This window comes from Megalopta genalis, chromosome 3 (genome assembly GCF_051020955.1).
Source record: "Megalopta genalis isolate 19385.01 chromosome 3, iyMegGena1_principal, whole genome shotgun sequence".
Taxonomy (NCBI): domain Eukaryota; kingdom Metazoa; phylum Arthropoda; class Insecta; order Hymenoptera; family Halictidae; genus Megalopta; species Megalopta genalis.
This window is the reverse complement of record NC_135015.1, coordinates 3,215,576-3,239,340: the sequence shown is the minus strand read 5'-3', so window position 1 is coordinate 3,239,340 and position 23,765 is coordinate 3,215,576. Positions and strand designations below refer to the sequence as shown.

The following is a 23,765-nucleotide window of genomic DNA, read 5'->3' as shown; positions in this document are numbered from 1 at the left end:
TTGGGGGAGGCTTTCTAGGAGTCGCAAGGAAGGGTATCGTAGCGCCGGCAACAGGTCTTGCTGCGCCATCTAACGTTGTTCGCCTGAATCGTGAACAGATGTGTTCGCAGTGGGTACAGGCACAGATGTGAAATCAGCACAGACGAGATATCAGAGTGGACTGTACAGTATATGGGGTTCCGTGTCACATGTTCTGAAATACCGACATCGCTAAAAACGAGAGGTTTTCCCGCGCCTTCTGCCTAAGTAGAACAGTCAGCTAGTGAACTACATAAGACTGCAGCACAGAAATTTCGTTTCCATTTGACAGTGTTGTCGGCTGTCAAAATCAATATACAATGTTGCCGTGCGAGTTCCAAACTTTCCAGCTCGACGAATCGTCGAAGCAAAGTATGTAGCCGAAAATGCGATGGATGAGTTCGTATTACGAACGATTTTGGGGTATGAGGTGCGGTAGGAGAAATCTTGCTTTTTCATGGCTACCCCGCTCGATTTTTTTTTCACTTCCACGAATCTTCGAGACAAAGCATACATCTAATGTCTACAATTTTGAACAACGGGGCCGAGGCCGGCTCTGACCGGGCGAAGCAGAGTTTGCTTATGCCGGTCGGTGTTAAAACAGCTGAAACCACTGCGAAGAGAGAGGTCCGCATCCGGAAACTGCGGACGTCGTGCTAGGAAAAACCCCTTCCTCTCCGTTGACCGGTTCATCGGAAGGGAAGATCGTCCCGCAAGGGGGGTAACTCACTTAGCCATTCTCCCGGCGGCTCGGCCCTGAGGGGGGTCGAGCCGCCGGGAGAATGTTTCCAGCGGGGGCCACGGGGAGGCGGAGTTACCAGCATGACGCTCGATCTCTAACAGGTTCTCCATTCGAGAGTGTTTGCGGCGGCCGTCGTCGCGACTCGCTGAAATGCGTCTCGCGAGAACTTTCGCCGCTGCTCGCTCCTGGATCACCGCTTATTGATGGACAAGGGGTGCCTGCGCATCCAGGAGTGGGCAGAGACAAAGCATACAGCTGATAATTCAGTCTAAAGTTCAAATTTTATTTTTTTTTTTTTCGTTCGATGGCATTCTTTTGGGTGAACATCGTAATTCTAAACAGCGCCACGCCGCTATACGGAATTCCGGCGCATGCGTCGCTTGCTTCAACCCAATGCGTAGCTTCTTCTCCTGTATACACTGGCAAGGCCTCGCCTAGCTCGAGACACTGTTGTGGGAAAAGAATACCGATTTTAGAAGTTACATTTACGTAATAAATAAAACCTTATGTACAGTCACAGTTCCGTAAGTATTCGTACCCTCATTGCTTATGAGAAAAATTTGTTGAAATCAAACGATGCTAGTAAGATTTTGCAATAAATTTTTTCCTATAAATGAACACATGTACAAAGTTTATTTGTACCAGATTATAACAAAATTGATTAACTAATAAGAAAAATATATTGATTTTACTCTGCATTGTACGTAATAACAGTCCACAAAAGCATTTGTACCATTCTTAGCAGAATCGATTTTGTTTTGTTTACAAAGTCATTTCACATCGCAAATAATTTCCGCAGTTCACAGTCGGTTGAGTAAACGTTAACAAACTAGTCTAGTTCGAAATTTTGTCAGAATAACATTAATAATCAGAAATGAGTCGAAAGAAGTCCGAGGCTGCTCTAGGAGAGCGTCAAATAATTTTTAGATTACACCAAGAAAGCAAAAGTTATGTTGAGATAGCAAAAATAATTGGCAGAAGTAAATCGACTATCCAATTCATCATTAAACGGATAAAAACAAGTGATAGTTTGTTAAATAACGAACATACTGAAAGACCAAAGATTTTAACCGTTCGAGAAAGAAATATTATTGCATGTGAAATGCAACAAAATCCTCGAATTAGGCCGAATTAGTCCGCCTAAGTTAGCTGCAATGTGTAACGACATGATCAATAAGAAGGTTTGTGCTGAAAGTTGTCGAAGAATATTGAGAAGTGAAAATTTTCATGGTCGAACACCGAGAAAGAAGGCCTTTATTAGTAAAATTAACAGAATAAAGAGATTAGCATTTGTGAAAGAGTACAGAAATCAAAGTAATACCTTTTGGAAAAAAGTTATTTTCTCAGATGAGTCGAAATTTAATATTTTTGGATGTGACGGTAGAGGAAATGTTTGGAGAAAACCTAATGAAGAACTAGAATTAAGAAATGTGCAATCGGCTGTAAAGCACGGCGGAAGCTCCGTGATGGTGTGGGGCTGCATGGCAGCATCCGGAGTGGGCAAGCTTGTCTTTATCGATGGAACTATGGATAAGATAAAGTATAAAAATATACTCGAAGAATATCTGCACTCAAGTGTGATTACACTGGGTCTGCAAAATGACTACTATTTCCAACACGACGACGACTCGAAGCATACTGATCAGATTGTTCGTGAATGGATATTTTACCACGTTCCACATTTTTTACATACATCTCCTTAGAGTCCAGATACAAATCCTATAGAAAATTTATGGGCAGAAATAGATAAAAGACTACGCGAGCATGAAATTTCCAATAAACAAATGCTAAAAGAAAAAATTTTGTAAGTTTGGAATAGTGTTGAACCAAATATCACTGTAAGACTGGTAGAAAGTATGCCAAATCGATTAAACGATGTAACAAGGCATAAAGGTGAACCCACTAAATATTAGAAAATTAATACAAGGTAAAAAAAATCTATACTGGGGTACAAATACTTTTGTGGACTGTTATTACGTACTATGAGGAGAAGAATCAGTATGTTTTTGTTATTAGTTAATCAATTTTGTTATCATTTGGTATAAACAAAATTTTATATACGTGTTCATTTATAATAAAAAGTTTATTGCAAAATCTTACTTGCATCCCTTGATTTCAACAAACTTCTCTTATAAGCAATGAGGGTACGAATACTTATGGGACTGACTGTATGCATTATATTAGAATATTTCTAACTTTCTCTCAATAGCCATCGTGTGGTATTTTTTTTAAATTATTAACACGTTAAGCGTGGAGTCGATTTTGCTGGGCTTTTCGTTAAGGCGGCAGGCCGGCATTATTTTTGAATCTTGATATTGTCGGTTCCATGAGCCGATGCCGTCAAAACGAAAAGTTTGCTGTCAGTTTCTGGAAACTGACACCGGTCAAACGAGAAGTCCAGTGTCAGGGGACTGACGCCGCTAACCATATGAATTTGAATATATAATTCGAAAAACATGTTGTTGAAATTTTAGCCTCGAACAAAAATTAATCTATAGTTTACTTAGTACTAAGATACTAAGATATCGGTTTACATTTTCGCCGGTTCCGTCAGCGGGCAACGACGGTGATGTAAACTGTATATAGTAGATACCGCGATACATCATCACCGGTACCATTAGATATACATCGTACCCTGACTGTTTGGGGGTCCCAGCGTCACGTATACAATGTGAAACGCGACAAATAAAACGTCTCTGATTGGTGGATAAGACGAACCCAAGAAGGGTATAAAAGAAGCGTTTTTTTCTTACCGGACTCTCAGTAGAGTTTGGTCGCTCGATCGTTTTCGCCCATATACCTTCTCTCAATAAAGGAATAAAATAAAGTCCTTTTAAGAAAAGAATTAGAATCATATTCATTTTTCCATTCCATAATCCCAACACATGTTAAAACTGTTTCTAAATATTTGATTGAAAATGAGACAAGCTACCTTCGAGCCTATTAATAATATCGAAGTTTTCTTTTAATTGTAACGTACGATGGTGTTTTTCAGAGTATGTGATGAAAGAAAACGTAGTCTCACTTTAAGTGTAAAAAAGGAGAGAGAATTTAAATTTCTTAAGTGAAAGTCGCATTAGTTTCGCGGGAATAGTAATTTATGGTACCCGCAAGTGTTCACACTGCTGTCTCTTTTCGGGTTCTCCGACGATGAAAATCAATCTATCATAGAAAACGTTAAATAACTGCATTTTCTTATATACTACTGCTTCTCAATATCACACATGTAATAATAAAAGTATTGTGCTAATGTAATATGCAAACTTTATTGTTATCGACAAATATTATCGAAGTCACAATATTTAATCCAACAATCCTAACATTTTTAAATTTTGTGAAACTACTAGATTAAATAAGCTTTTTAGATAAACAGGAAAATCTTTCATTTATTAAGGACATTAATTGAAATTTTTGTAATATCTGTTATTAGTTATTTATATACAGGGTGTCCCAAAAATGTCTCGCAATACGGAAATGTGGGGTAGCTGAGGTCATTCTAAGTAACATTTTCCTTTGCGAAAATGCAATCTGCGGCTTTGTTTACGAATTATTAACGAAAAACACTGGCCAATGAGAGGTGACGGCGCGAGAGAGAGAGAGAGTCCGCGAGAGAGTTCGCAGCACGAGGCTTTGACAGAAGGTCGGGACGGACTCGAGCCGCGTTCGAAGTATTGAACAAGTCACGAAGCGTGAACTTAAAATATATATTTGAACATATTTTTAAATTACTGTTACGAAATTAATATTGAACATCATAGTCACTTTTCAATAAATAATTTTTCAATAATTATCACATAAATATATTCAATAAATTCAATAATTTTCAATAACAACCTTAGCCCGAGGAACTGACATTTTTTTTAGATAGAATTTTCAGAGATCCGAGGTTCCATGCTCGTTGCTCGGAATTAGTTATAATCAAACATATTCCATACCGATCTGTGTCGTGCAACGCGGATCTGTATGGTAATATTGTTACGGCGACTTGTGCAAATCAAGTCGGGATCGGACCGTCGAGCGATCAACACCATCTAATTCAAAGATCTCTAACATAATTGAATTTAGTTGTATTATAGTTTATGTACTCTACTGTAAATAAAATGCCGCGACGCGAGAGAAGTGCGGTAATTCGCAACAATATGTACACACAGAATGCTAGTTTTTTTATCCTTGTCGGTCGAAACGGCTCGATAAAAGCGTGCAAGAGTCATGAAAAACTGTACTCTACCCGAAACGGTATTTATCCTGGAACAACTAGCATCGCTAATTGTGATTGGAGAGTCTCGTCGGAGAAAATGCAACTTTTAATTAAAACTCAATGAAATCGCAATGATCGCTACCATTGTCAGTCGATTTCAGGCACTAACCATGTACCTTAAAATGGATTGAAAGAATCATGTTGGGGTGTCAGAGGCGTCCCGGGGCGTTCTCCGCAGGTTAAAGCCCTCAACGTACGAGTGAGAACCGTGGAGCGAGTGTTGGTGCGACTGCTTTGCCATTCTTTTTTAAATATAGCGCTAGGTAGGATAGGTAACTTGCCTTAATCGAGTGTGTGTGAATTTTATTAGGCAGCGCCGGGGGCCGGCTGTCGTCTCTTTACGGGTAGGCCACGATTCGAACGATAGTCGGCCACCGGTAGGGCTCGAAGGAGTTGATTCGAGATCCATTCGAACGGTGCACGACGCTCGATAACGGCTCGAAATCAATGCTTCGAGGATTCTCTTAGCTTCCGCGGTCGCGGACGTGTACGCGCGGGATCAGGGCTTTCGAAACGAAACGATACCGGCTCCATTGCACCAGCAGGATTATCGGCTTTTTCCGAGACTTTGTCACTTTGTCTCGGAACTCGTCGGTCTTCTACTAGCTGCGGAGCACGTGTAAGGTTCCAGGTTCATCGGGCGAATCGCCGAAGAAAAGAAGAGGCTGTGAACGCCGAAGAAGCCTCTCCGACAAACCGTCGAGAGAGGCCAATTTATTGTCGTTGCCACTTTGTCACTGCACTCGTTTGTTGTAAGGGGTAATATAGTAGTATTGAATCATGGGCAGGGGGGCCTTGCCGCCCCAACGATCAACGCAGATGGGCACGTCCGCGACTTGTCATAGCGTTGCGAAATGATTACGCGTTGCTTTGGTCCATTTCGAATAGAAATTGAAGTTAGCGTTGCGTATAGTCGCAATTTTTCTTCGAAGTTTCGGGTACAATTCGTTCGAGTATAACGTTGCGAGTACAGTAGAATTTTCGAGTACAGTAGCTTCGAGTATAACGTTGTGAACTGATCGCGATTTTTCTCTGAATTTTCGAGTACAATAACTTCGAGTATAACGTTGTGAACTGATCGCGATTTTTCTCTGAATTTTCGAGTACAACAGCTTCGAGTTTAACGTTGCGAACTGATCGAAATTTTTCTCTAAATTATCAATTACAAATAGCTTCGAATATAACGTTGCGAATTAATCGCGATTTTTCTGTAAATTATCAATTACCAATATCTTGCAATACAGCTTTGCGAATTAATCGTTTCCTATATCGTTTCCTATAAATTTTTCAAAAACATTGCTTCCACAAAAATTCAATCTTTTGCATTTCTGTTCATTGCATTAGCGTCGCGTCCAAACAAAATCGCGTTGCAGTAGCTTGCCCTTCGACATTTCAGACGCCCATGCCGCAGCTGCAACAATGGACCTCGGGTCCCAACAACAGCTCAGATGGGCACATCGCGATTTTTTGCATCGTAGCGTCTCGAAACGAATTATCGCGACATTTGTCACTTCTGAATGGATTTCAAAGTTAGCGTTGCGTCGAACGCGATCGCGTTTACCAATTAGCTTCGTTCGTCTTTCAGAGTCCATGCTGCAGCTGCAACTCTCCGCAGTGTGGCGGAGATGTGTCGCGATGTTTGTTTTTTTAGAGTCGCGAGACGACGAAGTGAGAGAACGGTTTCAGTTAGCGTGGCGATTGTGAAAAAGCGTTTTTGCTCAAGGAGGTAGCCGGAGGTGTGCGGGGCCTCGCAGCATAAGGCCGTGAAACACCATCTCTGTGTAAAAAAGACAGCGTTACTAGACCTCGGTCTATATTCGGGGCGGCCGGCACGTAGAATTTTTTATTCCGCGTGCTGGAACCATCGTCCCGAACGAAAGGGCGCATCCGTCCTGGCGTTGAGACGTTCAGGCGGGTGGATGGTGCGTATCGTAGGAATCCGGGGTGGATTCCAAGGGGCTGGGGACAGACCCTGTCGCTAGGCTATCACGAAATAATAGCGTTGCGAGGATCCTTCCACGCGTTGTCTTAGCGTTGCGAAAATTGTCAGCGCGTTGCATTAACCCCTTGGCCTACACGATATCTGCCAATTGCGCGAGCTATAGTAAACAAGAAAATCGGTCGCGCGCCGTGCCATTCAACTGTTCAGCCGTGTACCTGAACTGGCGCAAAATGTGTACCTTTCATGACATATATATTTCAGTGCAACGAAAGGAATTGCGAAATAATAAACAATGTTTAGGTACAAATAGTAATTTTAAGACGTCTAGGGTGCAATCATAATCAATTGATCAGTTGACAAAAATAATTTATTTTTGCACAAATTTGCACAAATTCTTTATCACGAGTCTGACTCGTGGCTTTCGTTTATGGCACAAATTCTTTACCACGAGTCAGACTCGTGGTTTTCGCTTATGGCACAAATTTTTCACCACGAGTCAGACTCGTGGTTTTCGCTTATGGCACAAATTTTTCACCACGAGTCAGACTCGTGGTTATAGGCCAAAGGGTTAAAGTTGCGAATAAATGCCACGCTGCGAGTAGCCGTTCCAAGGATTGTCTTGTAGCGTTGCGTGGAAATAGATCATAAAGTGCACGCGGGAGTTTTCGACTTCGAATCGAGTAAATTAACGTCGAGATTATCGATGCACTGCTCGCGCGTTGCTATCGAGAAACTCTGAATCTTGTAGATTAGCGTCGCGATTCTTTGTCCCTTTGTCTCCGATCTCCTCTCTGCATGCGAAATTTAATTGTAATTCCTTCGGCATCGTAACGAAATTCGATCATATTAGAATATGGAATCGCAATTATTAAAGTATGCAGAGCGGATGATCCGCTGTAAATACGCAACGGTTCATCGCGTTTCCATTTAGAGTTACGGTTTGCATTTAGAGCCACGGTTTCCATTTAGCGTTGCGCACAGAAAAATGAAAGTGCACGGGAGTTCTACACTTTCAATGAGATATAAATTAGCGTCGCGATACATAATGCACTGATCGCGTTTGCTACGTATGTTCCTTAAAATAGCGTTGCGCAAGCACGGTCCACTCGCGCGTTTGTTTTTGCAAATATATATCGAGTGGACCACCGTTTATCCATTGTGATTGCACTTTTTGCTTTATGTTCCAGAGTTATAACATACTTTCCTTGATCTGTCAAGGTTAACACGCACAATGTTGACGGGTCATAGGAGGAAGCCTTACTTACAGGCCTGGCGGATTCAAAATCGGTGTGTGAGGTTTGAAAGAATTTATTTCTTAATAAATATTTAATATTTTCACGAGAAATATTTTCAAATGATAGCGAGATTTTTTGACGATGGATACGTAACGATGATTTTTAGGATTTCAAAGGAGATTCTTTTACCTAATAGAAGGGATACCTCATATAGGTATATGGCATAATTTGTGGAAGGACATTTATGGAAAGTTATTGATACTAATTGCGAGGATGAACCACACTTACTCGTCAAGCGGATTGAAAACCAGTGTGCGGTTTGAACAAACCTATTTCTTAATAAATATTTAATTTTTCCAGGACAAATATTTTCAGAACAAATGTTTTCAAACGACAATAAAGTTGTTTGATAATGGTACGTATTGATAACCTTTAAAATTTCAGAGGAACTTCTTTCAGATATATCACATAATTTTTGTGAAAGGGCATTTTTAGAAAGGTATTGATATTAATCCCAACGATAGTAAGTATTGGAAATGGGTAGATAAATAAAAGTAAAACGCAGTGAATTAAACTTATCCCTTTTAGTTTATTAATTTGATGTACGAGGAAGGACCGTCTTTACTCTCCTGATTGCTCCAGGAGACTGAAGACTATTCACAAAGACGAAACCAAAAACGTCACCTAAAGACAAAGAGCACTCTGTTCTATATACATATGAAATCATTGTTTATCTAATGGTACTCTGGCGAGACTCTCGGCGTCGATTCGTTTTTGTAACTTATATGCTAGAAGGAAAAACTTCTGAGTATTCAAAAGAGAGAAAATAATCCAATAGTAAGTTTAGTCTGTTTCAGATTTTTTTAGAAATGAAATGGAAATGATGATGATGATGATGATGATAGAAGGATGCCACCCAATTTAAACGAAGGAATATGAGTCTTGTTGCATTTTCATTGAGGGATATCATCCAGAGATGACGCCTAATTCAACGTGCTGGAAGATTACTTATTAAGTAATCTTCTTAATAGTGAGTTAGTCTGTTTCAGATTTTTAAAAATGAAATGGAAATAAAATGGAAATGATGATGATGATGATGATAGAAGGATGCCACCCAATTTAACCGAAGGAATATGAGTCTTGTTGGATTTTCATTGAGAGATATCATTCAGAGATGACGTTCTAATTCAACGTGCTGGAAGATTACTTACCTATTTAGGCGTTAGTTTTTAAGGCGTTAGTTATTAAGGGGTAGTTGTTAAGGTGATATTTATTAAGTCGTTACTTATTAAGGGGTAGTTATTAAGGCGTTATTAAGCGGTAGTTATTAAGGGGTAATTATTAAGTCGTTATTTATTAAAGGCTAATTATTAAGTCGTTATTTATTAAGGGGTAATTGTTAAGCCTTTAGTTATTAAGTCATTATTTATTAAGTCATTTATTTAATAAGTAAAACTTGTTGTTGTAAGGAAAGAGGTCATAACGGATTCTGGTTTCGTCCTGACTTCCTTTCGGGTCTCCAGTCACAGCAACCTCCACGTGGTGAGACTCGGGCAATCGATGTAATTTTCTATTTCCAGTCGGTTATAAATCGAAAGAAACCTCGATCGTTCTATAACAGATTCGAAATCTATAATTACACCGAGCTAATGGCTGTGAAGCAGAGCTGGAGAAAAATAGATTTTTTAAAATAATAAATAGAACAGAGAGAAAGAGAAACAACATTATATATCCTCATGTGATACAGAATTCAATAAATAATAGTCATACATATGAAAATACCATTTCAAATATATTTAACTACATAATATCCAAATGTAACTAACATGTTCGAAAATGTTTACTTGTCAAATTCTATATTACATCGGAAGATAGAAATATTTATTGATCCATTCGTCTATTTATTATTCCAAAAAACTATTTTTCCTCGTTCAATATTTCTCCCTTTCCTATTTTTTCCAAATAAACGGTTTAAATGCGAATGAAGATGTAACATTGTAATATGTATGTTGTAATCTCTACTTTGCAAAATAAAGTTTCGATATTTATAAAATAATATTTCGTTATAATTGTAGATGTGTGATATATATCGATTGCGCAATGTTTTCTGAATTTCCAGTTAGAAAATTCGCCTCGATGATTCGGAGAATCATGTTCAAATGACCTCAGGTACCCCTCATTTCTCGCTGGTACAATAATTTTGGTACATCCTGTATTTTATACGTACCATTTTCATGGATTGAATGTATGCGCCGTATGAATTTGCGGCTTTAAAATTAAAAAATGTGCTGTAAATAAAGGTGTGCGAGAACGAGTCGGGACGGGAACAGGAATGATTTTCGGGATTCCTGAGAATGTTAATGTTTTCCGAAAATGTTCGGAATCCCCAAGAATGTTCGGGTTTCCCGAAAATGTTCAGAATTTCTTAAAATGCTGGGATTCAAAAACGTGTCGTTTTATTTTGAATGTAGCCCTAGTTTTAGATTGTTTTATTTCTGTTGAAGTTTACTTTGCGAAGTTGTCTATTTCATTTAACTTAATAACTTATAACATTAAACGAAATTAATATACCAGAAAAGAGAAATATGTTTGTTAATGTTAAATGTGTTAAATGTGTTAAAATGTGTTAAATGTTAAGTGTTTAAATTTTCGGTTAAAAACAACTGATTTCTCTACGTGTGTTATTACGTAATAACTTTGATCTCTCGATTACAACATTTCCAATTGTTGAAAACAGCTTTTCGCTAGTCGTTTTACGATGAATTTAACTCGAATTACTCGCTTACATTCGAGTCGCTCTCTTACATCCGGTCTCTCAATCTTTCGAGTCTTGATTGGGATCGATCATTCGAGCTGTGTAATATCCGACTCGTATTTTGCGAGTATTTGAACAACTCTAATAGGATTGGCAATGGGACATCTGACATCTTCTCTTCCCATTTTAGGGTGACAGAATAATGCATTGGATGTCCAGTCTACTCCTATACCTCGTCTGTGATATGATGATCTCTACGGACCATGTGTTTCGAAACCATAGTAATGTTTAATAACTAGGTTCGAAATTCTGCTAACATGGAAGCCCTGGGTTCGAAACTCTGCTAACATGGTAGCCCTGAGTTCGAAACTCTGCTAACGTAGAAGTCCTGGGTTCGGAACTCTGCTAACGTGAAAGTTCTGGGTTCGAAACTCTGCTATCGTGGAAGCCTTGGGTTCAAAACTCTGCTAACGCAGAACCCTTGGACTCGAAACTCTTCTGCTAACGTGGAACTCACTATGTCAGATCTTCGCAATTTATAAGCTACTGTATTGTCATTTTGAAACCCGGACGTGAGCCTCTTCTTTCTGATATATCTAATTAATTACGATTCAAATATGCGCAGAATTATTATATGTATTATATCCTACTAGGGATTTCTTTCGAGTTTTCCAATCGTAAAAGTGAAAAGAAATTCGAAATAATTTTGGAAAATGAAAAATCCCGTTCGCTATCTCGGAGAAAAATGTCTCAATCTCAAGATCTATTGTAGGGTGTATTATCGTAGGAAAGTTAGGCGAATGTACATTTATATAGAATGATTGCAATTTGAAAATGATTAGGATATCATACTAAAAATTTAATTTTAATAAAAAATTACCCGATCGATCGGTTGAACAAATAAAATTGACTCAAATTTAATCTAACTCTAAGGTATAGGTTAACTGGGATCTTAGAATCTAAAAACTGGATCGATAGATCAACGAGAGAGGCGTGTACATCTAGATAACTTTTATTAACCAATATAATCGTATATCGTTACAAATGACGGCGACAGCGTGGCGTTGCCGCCTTAACGGATTACAATGAAACGGCGTGTTTAACGTTATACAATCAAAATGGGAATCGATGGATGAGCGAATTTACGAGCTTTACGGTTTCGTATCGTCGCTACTCGACTTTGAAAGAACTGCTTACACGACAACATGTAAATTTGTAGAGAGTTTTATCCTTGTGTCCTGCATCGTCCTGACCTTCGTCCCGAATCCTGCGGACCCCGCTGAACAACTTATGCGGGGCCATCGTATCACCCACTGTCGTTCACCTTGTTTGAAATACCGTGTCAGTCTGACCGAGCCGTTTGACGTGGATACGTCGGTTGTGCGCGCGTATTGTGTGATGTGTACAAACTGTAATTATGCTCGAAGACATCGAAAACTCACTACGTAATGTTAAATGACGATGCGTCGCGGATTTGCCCTCTTTTGAAGCCTCTCCGCTCGCATAATCTTGCGAACGTTCCCGCGTTCTAGCTTCGCCATTCGATCTCTCTTGAATTTTCAAAACCGTTCACCGAAATTTACCCACGCAAAATTTCATTTCACGTGCAAATTCGACGCGAATCTCCAGTCCTCTTCGCGGGCAAATTCGCGACCCATTGGTTAGGCTTACGGCTACTATCGAGATACTGATGTACATATACAAGAACCATGATCCTGCTGTTCACTAGAACACTGGCAGAGTATACAAAGACGTTGTTTGCCGAATAAAAACGAACCACGTCCGCAACCGCATCGTTCCTCAGGCTCTCGCGCACGCACGCGGATGCACACGTACTCTTTCGCGACCACACTTGGAAGGGTACTAATTATCTTTCATTACGCTCTCTCTCTCTCTCTCTCTCTCTTTCGCTCTCTCTCTCTCTCTCTCTTTCTCTAGCACTACCGTTCTTCCAAAAATCACCAAGGTGGTTGTCTCCCTCGTCGTGTTAGCGCGCGATTTGTCCTCTCCTCCTCTTTCTCTCTCGCTCGGCCGCAACCCTTCTCCGTTTGGTTTCTGTTGGTCCTGTGTGGCAGTGCCTTGTTAATTATGATTTCGCCTCAATGAAAGCCCCGATAGCTCCTTTGTCTACCCTTGTATTACTACAGTCTGATCGATTTTCTAATCATTCGACACAACATTTGAATTTCTTTGTGCGACGTGGGCCCTCAATTAAGTCTGTCTCTTACGTATTGGAATGCAATTGTGAAGCTGCAGGTCTTTATATGTAAAATACAAGAGAACGTATACAATAACAAAAATGAGTAATATTCTTGTTTTACAATGTTCTAAAAAATTAACAGTATTTTTGTCGCATTCAGACGATATCTCTATAAGAAGAAATATTTGTACCTCATTCTGTATTTCATAAAGTGGATTGACGAATCCTTCAACTGTCTAATTACTTCCGATACACAGTGTTACAAAAGAGGTGCGAATGCAGTGATTGGATAAACACGGTGGAAGGGCGGAAAACGTCGTCCGGACGCAAGGAAGTTCTCGTGCGAACGAACGATTCGTTTCGAGCACGACGAAATCGAAACGAGGGAATCGGAGGCGAAGGGGTGTGCACGATCGACCGGTATCGGAGATATTGGCAGTTTTGGTTGATCACGGAACGAGGTGCCGAATAAAAGCGTTGGATCACACTATCAGGGAAGCGGTCGCACCCCCCTTCGATCGTCACCCCCTCGAAAACAGAACTCGCGACACGATCGTTCCTCGCTTCTCACAAACACTCCGCTGAACAATAATTATTCTGTGCATCGTTATTTACATATTCGCACGCATTCGTCACTCGTTTCCGCACAGTTTCTTCGCGCACATCAAAATTAATAAAAGATCTCCGTAATCTTATTTATATTTATATTTATATATTTATATATAATATATATATATCTATCTATATATATTTATATATATATTTATATTAATTTATTTATATTTATATCTTGATGCATCTCTCTCTCTTTCTCTCTCTCTCTCTCTCCCTCTCTCTCTCTCTCTCTCTTGTCGCCTCTCTTCGTCAATAATGTCGTCTCGGGTTACAATTATGTATAGTTTTCTTTTATCTTTATGTATAATCAGTTTCGCAAACTTCGTCCCTCTTTGTTTCCTGTTCCCCGCCCCCTTCGACCCCCCTTTCTCTTTCTCTCTCGTTCGCGCGCGCTCTCTTTCTCTCTTTTATTCTCTCACCTATACAGACGTCTAAGAATTAAAATATTTCGACTTCGGTTAACTAGGTACGTACGCTCGATTTTCTTTTTCCCGGTGGGGGGAGGAAACATATGATTTCCAGTGGGGGTGTATGTGTGTGTGTGTGGTTCTCTCCCATCGTGGAGGGATTCTCACCATGTATAATCACTATGTAAAACACGTTTTTTTTAATTATTATTTTATTATTATTACTATTATTTTTCACTTGTTCTCAACGATCTACGCACGATATCCATAGCGAAGTGTAAATGCGAAAGGTCCACCTATCCGTTCCTCTGTCTCTCTCTCTCTCTTTGTGTGTGTTTCTCCGAGATAGGCTTAAACGCTAATCGATAATGGTAATTAATAATTATCTCTCGTGAAATGGGTGTCCGTGTACGTACGCACGTAATGTATGTATTTATGTATGCGTGTGACAAATGCGTGTATGAGATTATTCTCTACCATGTGTGCGACCGGCTATCGACATTTATTTTTTGTTTGTTTGTTTGTTCATTCCGCTTTTGTTCGTTTCCGTTCACTTGTTTCCGCCGGCCGTCCACCATCTTGAAACGCCGCCTGCGATCATTAAAATCTACGCTTCATTCGCGGTCCTCTCGCCTTCTCTTCTCCGTCACCGAACATCCTCGAGCATGTCTCCTTGGGGAACGTTTACGAAAAGAGAATGAAAAGAAAGGAAAAGAAAATCCAGAGAAAAAGAAACTGCGATCTACCCTCTCTGTACAGAACGATCCGCGCTCGAACTCGCTGCACGTTAACCATCATTCGTCCCTCTCGTTCGCACCTTCTTTCCTCGTCGCGTCTCTCGACCTTCATTCGTCTTCCTTCAGCTTCCTTTCTTTCACCGTACGTCTTTTCTCTACACGCGCAATTCGCGAATGTCGCGACAGTGTGTCGATAAAAGATTCTAAAAGTTTAGAAACGATTTTGTACTCTGGCAGCACGCGACGAGAAAGAACGCCGGAACAATGTAACAACTCTCTCGCGATCTCTCCCCATGATCCTTCATTCGGATCTTGCTAGATCCTCTCCGTCAGAACGAAAGAGATTATCCGCGAGACCAAGAATCTGCTCCGATGATGCACCAGCGGATGCACTCTCGAAAACGTGGCAAACATTGGAGAAAACAAATTTACATTTATTTAAACCTTTGAACTGATAGCCAAGGGTCTTCTCTACCATCTCAATGCGTTAATTAAGAGGTTCAAATATTTGTGCTTTTAACGTTCATCAGTGTAAAGTCAAGCACCAAGGAATGAGAAACAAGAAGAGCTAACTTCTTCTAGATGCTTAAAGTTGATGTGCATTTAATCGTTTCCTCTATCCATACTTCTTCCACTAACATGATGCTAAATGAAAAGAGAAGCGTAGGAACTAGATCACACTTTGCTAGTCTATATTTGCATACTTTGTTGCACTAGTGTGATATTTTTATCAACAATAAACCATCAAGAAAGAATACGAAACAAGAAGAGTGTTGAGATCTTGTAAACGTAGTTTGAAGTGCATTTGATTATTCGACATATCCATGCGTCTTCTAGTAACATAATCTTTTTAATGTAGTGAGAAGTATGAAGCAAACGGTAGCTCTTTATAAAAGAATCTTTACCTTTCGTACAAAGAAAATCCAAAAAGCAATGCAAATAAACTAGAACGTTAGATTCTCTCCCTCGAGAAAGCTCACGAATGTACACATTGATAAACAGTTTCGCGTTTCTTTCGCACTTTACATCGTACTTGACCAATCGATAATTAAATAGAAAAATTAACCCGTTTAATTCTCTCTCGCACGTTTTCGAGACATATCCTGCCAAATTGCATTTAAAGAATGCGCGAATCGCAGCGAAACTGACACCCTGCTCCTGCATCGAGCCTCCTCAGCTTCGTTCCGCACCCCTCTCTTGCGATTTCCTCTCGAACGCTTTGTTTCTTGCTCTACAGCTATCGCAGACTGTGCTAACGAAGAACGTACTTGTTTCCTAATGAGGTGATTCCTCGAGGCGCTCATTCGCTCTTCGTCCTCCATCGATATCCGGAATCGCAACCGATCCCCGTGTTCTCATTGCGGGGACCGATCCGAAGAGCGAACCTCCGCTGCCCCGATGTTCTCGATGCATGATGGGGCGGGGGGTACGTATGTAATATATAAAAGTAGAAAATTTGGCGGCAGTATTATAGAGATCGTGAAACGTTTGAAACGCGATGAAAAAGGAAATGGGCCCTGGTTCCGTTGCAGAGAATTGGTAGCAGGTCTGCTCGTCCGTGTCTTTGTTTTGGTCTTCGCGCTTCCTGGCGTGTGAAGTCTCGATGTCCACGCCGTCGACAGCATGTCCTGGCGTTCCTCGTTTCACTCGCCGATCAAGGAAGCAACGTGTCAAGCTGCTTTTAAGCAAGGAGAACAACCGAGAACCAAACCTGTTGAACGTGTGTTCCGACAAACAGAGAAAAACAAAAGGGCTCCTGGCGGTCCCATGCGGCTTGTCCGGCCTGGAGGACGCGGAGTACAGACGAGTACATAAGTTCCCTCTCGTCGAGCAACCGCGTGATCGCTACTGGAAAGAGGATAAGGTGGTCCGAGGGTGGACACCCGGTTCATCAAGATCCCCGTTTCTTCGGCGAGCCTGCGACTGATCCGCTGCGTCGTCGATCCGGGACCCGAAGAATCCGTTCCGACTCGAAAGCCTGCGTCTACGTACCGCGTCCCGATCGACGACCGCGCCCTCGACTCGAGCAGAGGGTTGTTGGAATGTTCAGTCCCCTGCGAGGGGATCATTGTACTCGCGATCGCTCCGGGCCGTGGATCCCGACGAAGGACGCGAGTTCCCGTTTACTCGAGGCGCGCCTTGTAGCTGGTCTTCCAGATCTCCGCGAACGTGACCGCGCTGTGGAACCTGTGGAAGATGCAGAGCGGCAGGGTGACCCTCTGCACGATGGCCCAGGCCAGGAACCCGTAGAAGTCGAGCTGGACCGGGTTCGCCATCACCTTCTGCGACTCGAACGTGTAGATCACCCACATGGTCAGGTTGCAAATCAGCAGGAAGGTGACCACCTGCCGACCGGGCTTACTGCGGTCGTGCTCTGGCAGGTGGACCCTCCTGCGGGACACGTCCGCGATGAACAGCATCTGCAGGATCACGTGGGCCACCGATAGTAGGCCGGTCAGCATCACCAGCAGATTCGGCTCGTGCGTGAACGCCGCCAGTGAACCGGCGATCACGCTGAACACCGCGTAGATGAACAGCCCGAAGCCGGAGACGCGCAGCAGGATGTCGTTCAAGTCGCTCTGCTCCTCCGCCTTGAACTTCAAGCTCTGCACGCGTATGAACCCGACGATTATGGCGATGATCGAGAGCACCATCAGCACGCAGTGCGACACGTCCGCCAGGTATATCGCGATCAGACCGAAGTCTGGGTGATGGATCAGCACGAAGAAGAGAATCAAGCAGATCAGAGAACCGACCAGCAGCAGCAGGCCGAAGAATAGTCCTTTGCTCGCTCCTACACAGTCCACCCTTGTGTGACCTAGTTTATACGCGTTCAGAGGAGGCTTTAGTGGGAGGTCTCGACTAATGCGAACGGGGCTACCTCGGAGGGAATTCGCGCGGATCAGGCGTAGCCCCGATGGTGTGCAGGGGAGTGATCGGATGGAATGAGACGCAAGTTCGTCGGAAACTGCTGCAATCCATTCGTTCAATAATTAATTTCTACCTGCGAATTCATTACTTCCACTCAATTCTGCGGATTTGTTCCACTTCAGAAACGATTTTCGAACAAATTCATTTCTCCATGTATTCTCCGTAAAGATTTTTCAACGATCGAGGACTCAAATTAAGGCTTGAAGAATTATTAAGGATACTTTAACTTCTGATATACAGGGTGTTCGATAAATCGTGGTACATCCGGCAAGGGGATAATCCTACATGCAAAAATAAATCGAATAATAAGAATAGCATTTTTTCATTCAAGACTCCATTCTCGAGAAAACTGAGTTGAAAGATGCGTTAAGTTCGCATGGCTTGTAAAATGACGACAAGTAGAATTGGTATGTCATAACCAGACGTGCCCGGTTGATTCCTATTCAATAGTATTACTTTTTCAATCTAATTTTTTTTCAAAAACGGAACCTTAAATGAGAAAATGTTATTCGTTTTTCTCGACTTATTTTTGCATGTAGAATCATCCCCTTGCAGGTTATACTACGATTTTCCGAACACCCTGTATACATATATACATATAATTGAAATTTTAACAAAATTATTTCGATGCATCGAAAGTCGTGATCGATCGTCCACAAACCTCGAATCAAACCAAATCAAACAATGTAGACAAAATCTGTCAATCCTTCCATCCCGATTTAGCTTTTTAACCCTTAACGGCCCAGTACCGCCATATATGCGACAGAAATTAATAAAGCCGTAAAATCTGGCAGGAAACTTTGGAAGAATAGACACGGTGATTTTTTTAAAAATATATCAATGAATTTTTATCAAGAATTAAATATTCCTTCTTCAATATTTGATATACAAATCCGCAGTACATAATTTCTCTTCGTATGAAAAATAGCTTGGACTTGGCGGTATGCAAACTTAACCCTTAGCACTCCGAAGCATTCTGGACGTTGGCTACCAGTTACTCAGCGCCACTTTTCGGCAGAAACGGGCATTTACAGACCCTCGTATTATTTAGTATGGTTTTGGAACTAACTAACATATTACAATGATATTAGACTTATATGAATTGGCTGAAATCGAGAAATTTGCAAAAAAATCAATATTTTATTTTTTATAGTTTTGTTATTGTTTGTTTTATAATTTTGTTTTGTTGTTGTAATCGCTATCTATGCGAACTCTTTCTCTCGTCGCCTTGTTGCTTGGACGATATCACTATCACTGCTATCAAAACAATAGACTAACTGTAGAAGAAAACCTTCTACATAGTTAGTTTTTCTAACATATCTGTATAAACGTCTATCTGGAGCTCATCTTCATTACTATTTGTGTTATGAACCTCATTCGTGTTTGAACGTTTTGCCATTGTTCTAATAAAAAATATGAATAAATACATAGGTTGAAAATTTCTAATTATTATTACTAACTCACAAGATGATATTTATCAAAGAAACTTTTACCAAACAATTTATTTACCAAGAGAAGAATCACTTTTCCGATTTTCTCACTCGTTAGCTCTATCTGTACCGCTCGACGCTTCAAACCAGACTGAGTTCAGCTTTGAAAATTTTTTCCTCCAGATTTTATGATTATAAATCTCACTATACAGTGCGTGCTATGTTCGCATACCGACCTGAAGTGCTCGGACCGTCGTGAGCACGCCTCTCACGTTCTCGTCAAAACTCGCTGACATTTCTTGTATATATCTTAGTAATTTTACTACATTTTGATTGGATTTCTTGTGCCATTTCAAGAGAAAACATCAGGAAAACATGCATGTCTCGAAAAGTTGCGCTGAAATAACTCAATTGCCCGTAATCACTAATAAACTTTAATGTCCCACGAGAGGGGACATCCGAGTGCAAAGGGTTAAAATACTTTTGATCCGCTAAGGGTTAATATCTGAGGTATCAATTAAATCTGACATATTAAAGTTGACATTAACTAAGACCATAATAATTGTCAATTGAAAACAATTACATTGTCATTCTCACAAATCCAAAAGTTTAAAATCCAGAACCAAATAAACGATTAACGCATCCGGATACTTTCGAACAGATGTCTTTCTTTTTTGCATCTGCAGCAATTTCCGACGAAGCCCGCGTTGACTAAGAGACTCGGGGTATTATAGGATCTGCTCTAAACGATGATAAACTACAGATAGAAACCGGCAATTACCTGCGTGGGCCAAAGCGACGGCTCTTCGGGACAACATAGCCTCGAGGCGGCGTTCGAGATCAGCCTCCACCTGATGAGGCCAACGAGGATGCCGGCCAATATGCTTCCACATCACATAAATCACTGCAGCTCCGACCAGACTGTACTCGATTATGAAGGGAAACAGGTAAGGCTCAGCGTCCTGAACGATGGTTCCCATGATGTTTACGCGACCGCACGAGTTGGATGCCATTTCCTCGTCCGTCAACGCTTCCGCGATCATTCCAAAGTTCGAGCTCCAGTACTCGCTGCTGTTCGTGTGATTGTTCGCGTTGAAGATCTGGTGAACCTGCGGAAGAACGATGATAGATCTATGTGTCGTATTCCTAAAATATTTATTGATTTTGTAAGATGTTCGAAGGCGCCGCCTTTAATTTTTCATAAATTATGTCCACCGTTGTTTCAGGAAAATATTGCTACTTTGTGTGAATTGTTCAGCACGTTCGCTTGTAACCATTATAACGAAATAGCAAGGCCTTTTGCGAGTTACTAAAACTTTAGAACAGCTTTAAGAATATCCTTATATGAATATTAAATATGGCTACACTCATAGCTGGAATCATGACGAACTATATCTCAAACGACTTTACTCGTTCTAATGATTTCTCTAGCGATTAACTTGGATTCTTTGTCTACGGTAAATCACCGAGCTTCGCTGTCTAAAGAACAAAGGCAAGGAGCATGTAGCAAGCCGTCTCCACCAGCGGGTTTTCAAGTGAAAATAACTGACTCGTTGAGAACCAAGTACACATATGTATCCTTTACCTGTTCTTTGCTGTCTGCTGGTGCATCAAGCAAATCCGAAAGGAAGGAGAAAGTAGTCGATGGGGTTGTAGTGGACGTCGAGGTGGTCGTAGTACTGGCAGTGGTGGTGGTAGTAGTGGTGGTAGTGGTCCTTTCTTCGGTGGTAGTTTTCGGCGTGAGCGTCGTCAAGAGAGTGGACAAGGTGGTCGCGGCGGTGGTCGTCAAATTAGGCAGAGGGGCCGAGGTGGAAGCCATCGTTGAAGGCGGAGGGTTCCAACCGGTTGTGGTGGTGGTCGTCGGTGTGGTGACGGCCCTGGCGACCGCCCTCGCCGTCGTTCTCATCACACGACCTAATGGAGCAACGGTCGTGCTGGCGACCGTCGATGCAGCTGAGGTCGACGCTCTGGTCGCGGTCAATGATGCCTCGCGCAAGAACGCAACGTCTCGAGGTGCAGTGCCTAAGATGGCGCCTGCATTTCGCATCGAGTGCTGCTTGATGCTCTCTGGAAATTTTCAATATTTAAGTAAGGTATCGAACAAGTAGTGAAAAGGTATTAAATAGGATGTTCCAGACTCTGCGAAGTATTCTAAAAAGTCCTGAGGGGTATGACTGTCACATTGATTTAGGAACTATAGAAAGAATTGTTGTCTGCTACTTGCTACACAAAAAGATACAGTGACCTGTTCGCTTCATTTTCTAATACGTGTGATAGTAATTGAATGGGGAAATTGTGACATGAGAGACACTCGATTGTTTCTGCTGCTCTATTTCTGTTGTTGTGGCAATTTTCATTCTTGTAATCTTCATTTGACACTTATACATTTTTGGGTTTCTAAAAAGCTGTGTTTGTCTAGCATGTTAATATTTTTGTCTTGTGCCTTTTTGATACCAAGAAACAAATTCAATAAACAAGACTTAACAAAGGGTTAATACTATGAACGAAATTTTTCATGCAGATTGGAGATATGATCGAGTATATTATATAAGTCAATTGAAATACTACGCTTGAAGTTTTAAACATACAAGGTGTTCGGAAAATTGTGATATAACCTGTAAGTTGACGATTCTATATGCAAAAATAAGTCGAGAAAGAGGAATAACATTTTTTCATTTAAAGTAATACTACTGAATAGGAATCAACTGGCACGTCTGGTTATGACATACCAATTCTACTTCTCGTCATTTTACAAGCCATGCGAACTTAACGCATCTTTCAACTCAGTTTTCTCGAGAATGGAGTCTTAAATGAAAAAGTGCTATTCTTATTTTTCGATTAATTTTTGCATGTAGGATCATCCCCTTGCCGGATATGCCACGATTTTTTGAACAACCTGTAAACAAATATGTGTGCGAATGCAGGTCTCAGTCACCAGAAGAATATGAAATGTCAATGTACAATATCACAGGCTATTCAGAAAATGTAATGTTAGTTGCAGCGTCTGACCACTGCACACCAATTCTACTTATATCGCTGACTCAAGCGTTCTCAAGACTATTGTGCAGTTATATAAAGACTTTTCAAAGACGTTGTTTCAAGAGATATGTTTTGAAAATAGCGGGAGCGGTACAAACCAAGAATTCCGGCCTCGAACTGTCCCATTTTCTGATGATGCTTGGTGATCTCTTTGATGCTCTCGAGCACGAGTGTACGAATCCAGACGCACAGGTTGGTGGCGACGACATGCATCAAGCCGAAACGCGCGATCACTTTGAAGCGGTGGATGTTCAGCTGGGAAAACGAACGGTCAGATGCTTAGGAGTCTTCCCGTCTAGCTAGTGGTTGCTCTCTTCAGGGGTCAAGTACCTACCCTCGAGTTCATGAAGATGAAATACATTTGCATGAAAGTGAAGATCATCTGGAGTAGCGGGTTCACGCCCTGGAGGATCTGATAGCACGGGGACGTGGGTGGCACCTCAAAGAAAGTGCCGAACTCCAGACCGTTGTACACCATGGTCCCCAATCCGAAAGCTGCGGGGAACAGGCACGAAAATACGAAACTCTGTTCCAGTACACGAAACCGGGAAACAAAAATTATACGATGTCTCACCGATTGCTCCGATTCGAAGGAAGAAACTTCCATGGCTCTGATCGTTCTGCGACGTCTTCCGCTTCCTCAGCGCGCGCGTAGCAACTCCAGCTTCAACATCCGCCGCATCCTGAATCATTATTCCCTATCTCAGACTTGTCTCGTTAAGCTTCCATTCGAGGCTCATGGAAATTCGCGTGTCGAACTAATCCCGAAATGACTGACGATACCCGAAAAGGCTGCGCGGGCCTTTAATGAGCGCGAAACTGCCGAATGTTCAGTTCTCAAGTGGACCCACGTGATAATGAATGGGGGGAACGGCAGCACGTGCCTCCTGCTCGACGCTCGATCTCCGACAGGCTAACCCACTTATGTCAGCACCGAAAGTGACTCTCTTAAAATCGCATCATCGGCTCGATATTCGTAGCGAACGACCGAAATACACTTCACGGACAGCCCGCCTCTCGAAATTCATGACCCGTGGACGAGATACTGCGATTCGGTACCCGGTTTCCACGATTAAAAATCTTTTTCCATCGAGGCCACACTCGTCGCGATCAGTGGCCCTCAGATAGGGCTCTGCTTGACTGATCCTTGAACCAATAACATCGGTCTTCGGAATCTTTTCTAATGGAATTTGCTCGGACACGCAACTTCCAGTTTGAACCGACTTGTGGACTGAATCCAAGATATGATTTCTATAGTAGTTTTTTTATGCTAGCAAATACCTGTGTTTTTTTAAATCACATAACTAGATCGCACCTAATTTATAATTTATTAGGTCTACCGGAAAGTTCTGTCCGATAGTGTCACTTCAAGTTTCAATCCATATGCACATGTTGATTTGAGGCATATATGACTATCTCTCTTTATCATTGCATTTACACACATGTACTCTCCTAA

The 23,765-nt window shown here is 41.4% G+C and overlaps 1 protein-coding gene across 8 annotated transcripts in view; it reads right to left on the bottom strand.

The window, feature by feature from the left end:
* Positions 1 to 11,946: 11,946 nt before the first annotated feature.
* OtopLa (proton channel otopetrin-like a) overlaps positions 11,947 to 23,765 on the bottom strand; it is an 85,391-nt gene continuing 73,572 nt past the window's right edge. For 7 of the 8 annotated variants that reach the window (XM_076519561.1, XM_076519559.1, XM_076519560.1 and 4 more), the window contains 6 exons: positions 22,884 to 22,992; positions 22,644 to 22,804; positions 22,408 to 22,564; positions 20,856 to 21,337; positions 20,052 to 20,379; positions 11,947 to 17,727 (listed from right to left, as the gene is read on the bottom strand). In XM_076519561.1, the coding sequence (XP_076375676.1) occupies positions 17,033 to 17,727; positions 20,052 to 20,379; positions 20,856 to 21,337; positions 22,408 to 22,564; positions 22,644 to 22,804; positions 22,884 to 22,992 (1,932 nt within the window). In that variant the 3' untranslated portion in view covers positions 11,947 to 17,032. The remainder of the gene's footprint in view (positions 17,728 to 20,051; positions 20,380 to 20,855; positions 21,338 to 22,407; positions 22,565 to 22,643; positions 22,805 to 22,883; positions 22,993 to 23,765) is intronic. The other variant, XM_076519558.1, reaches the window with a different exon arrangement.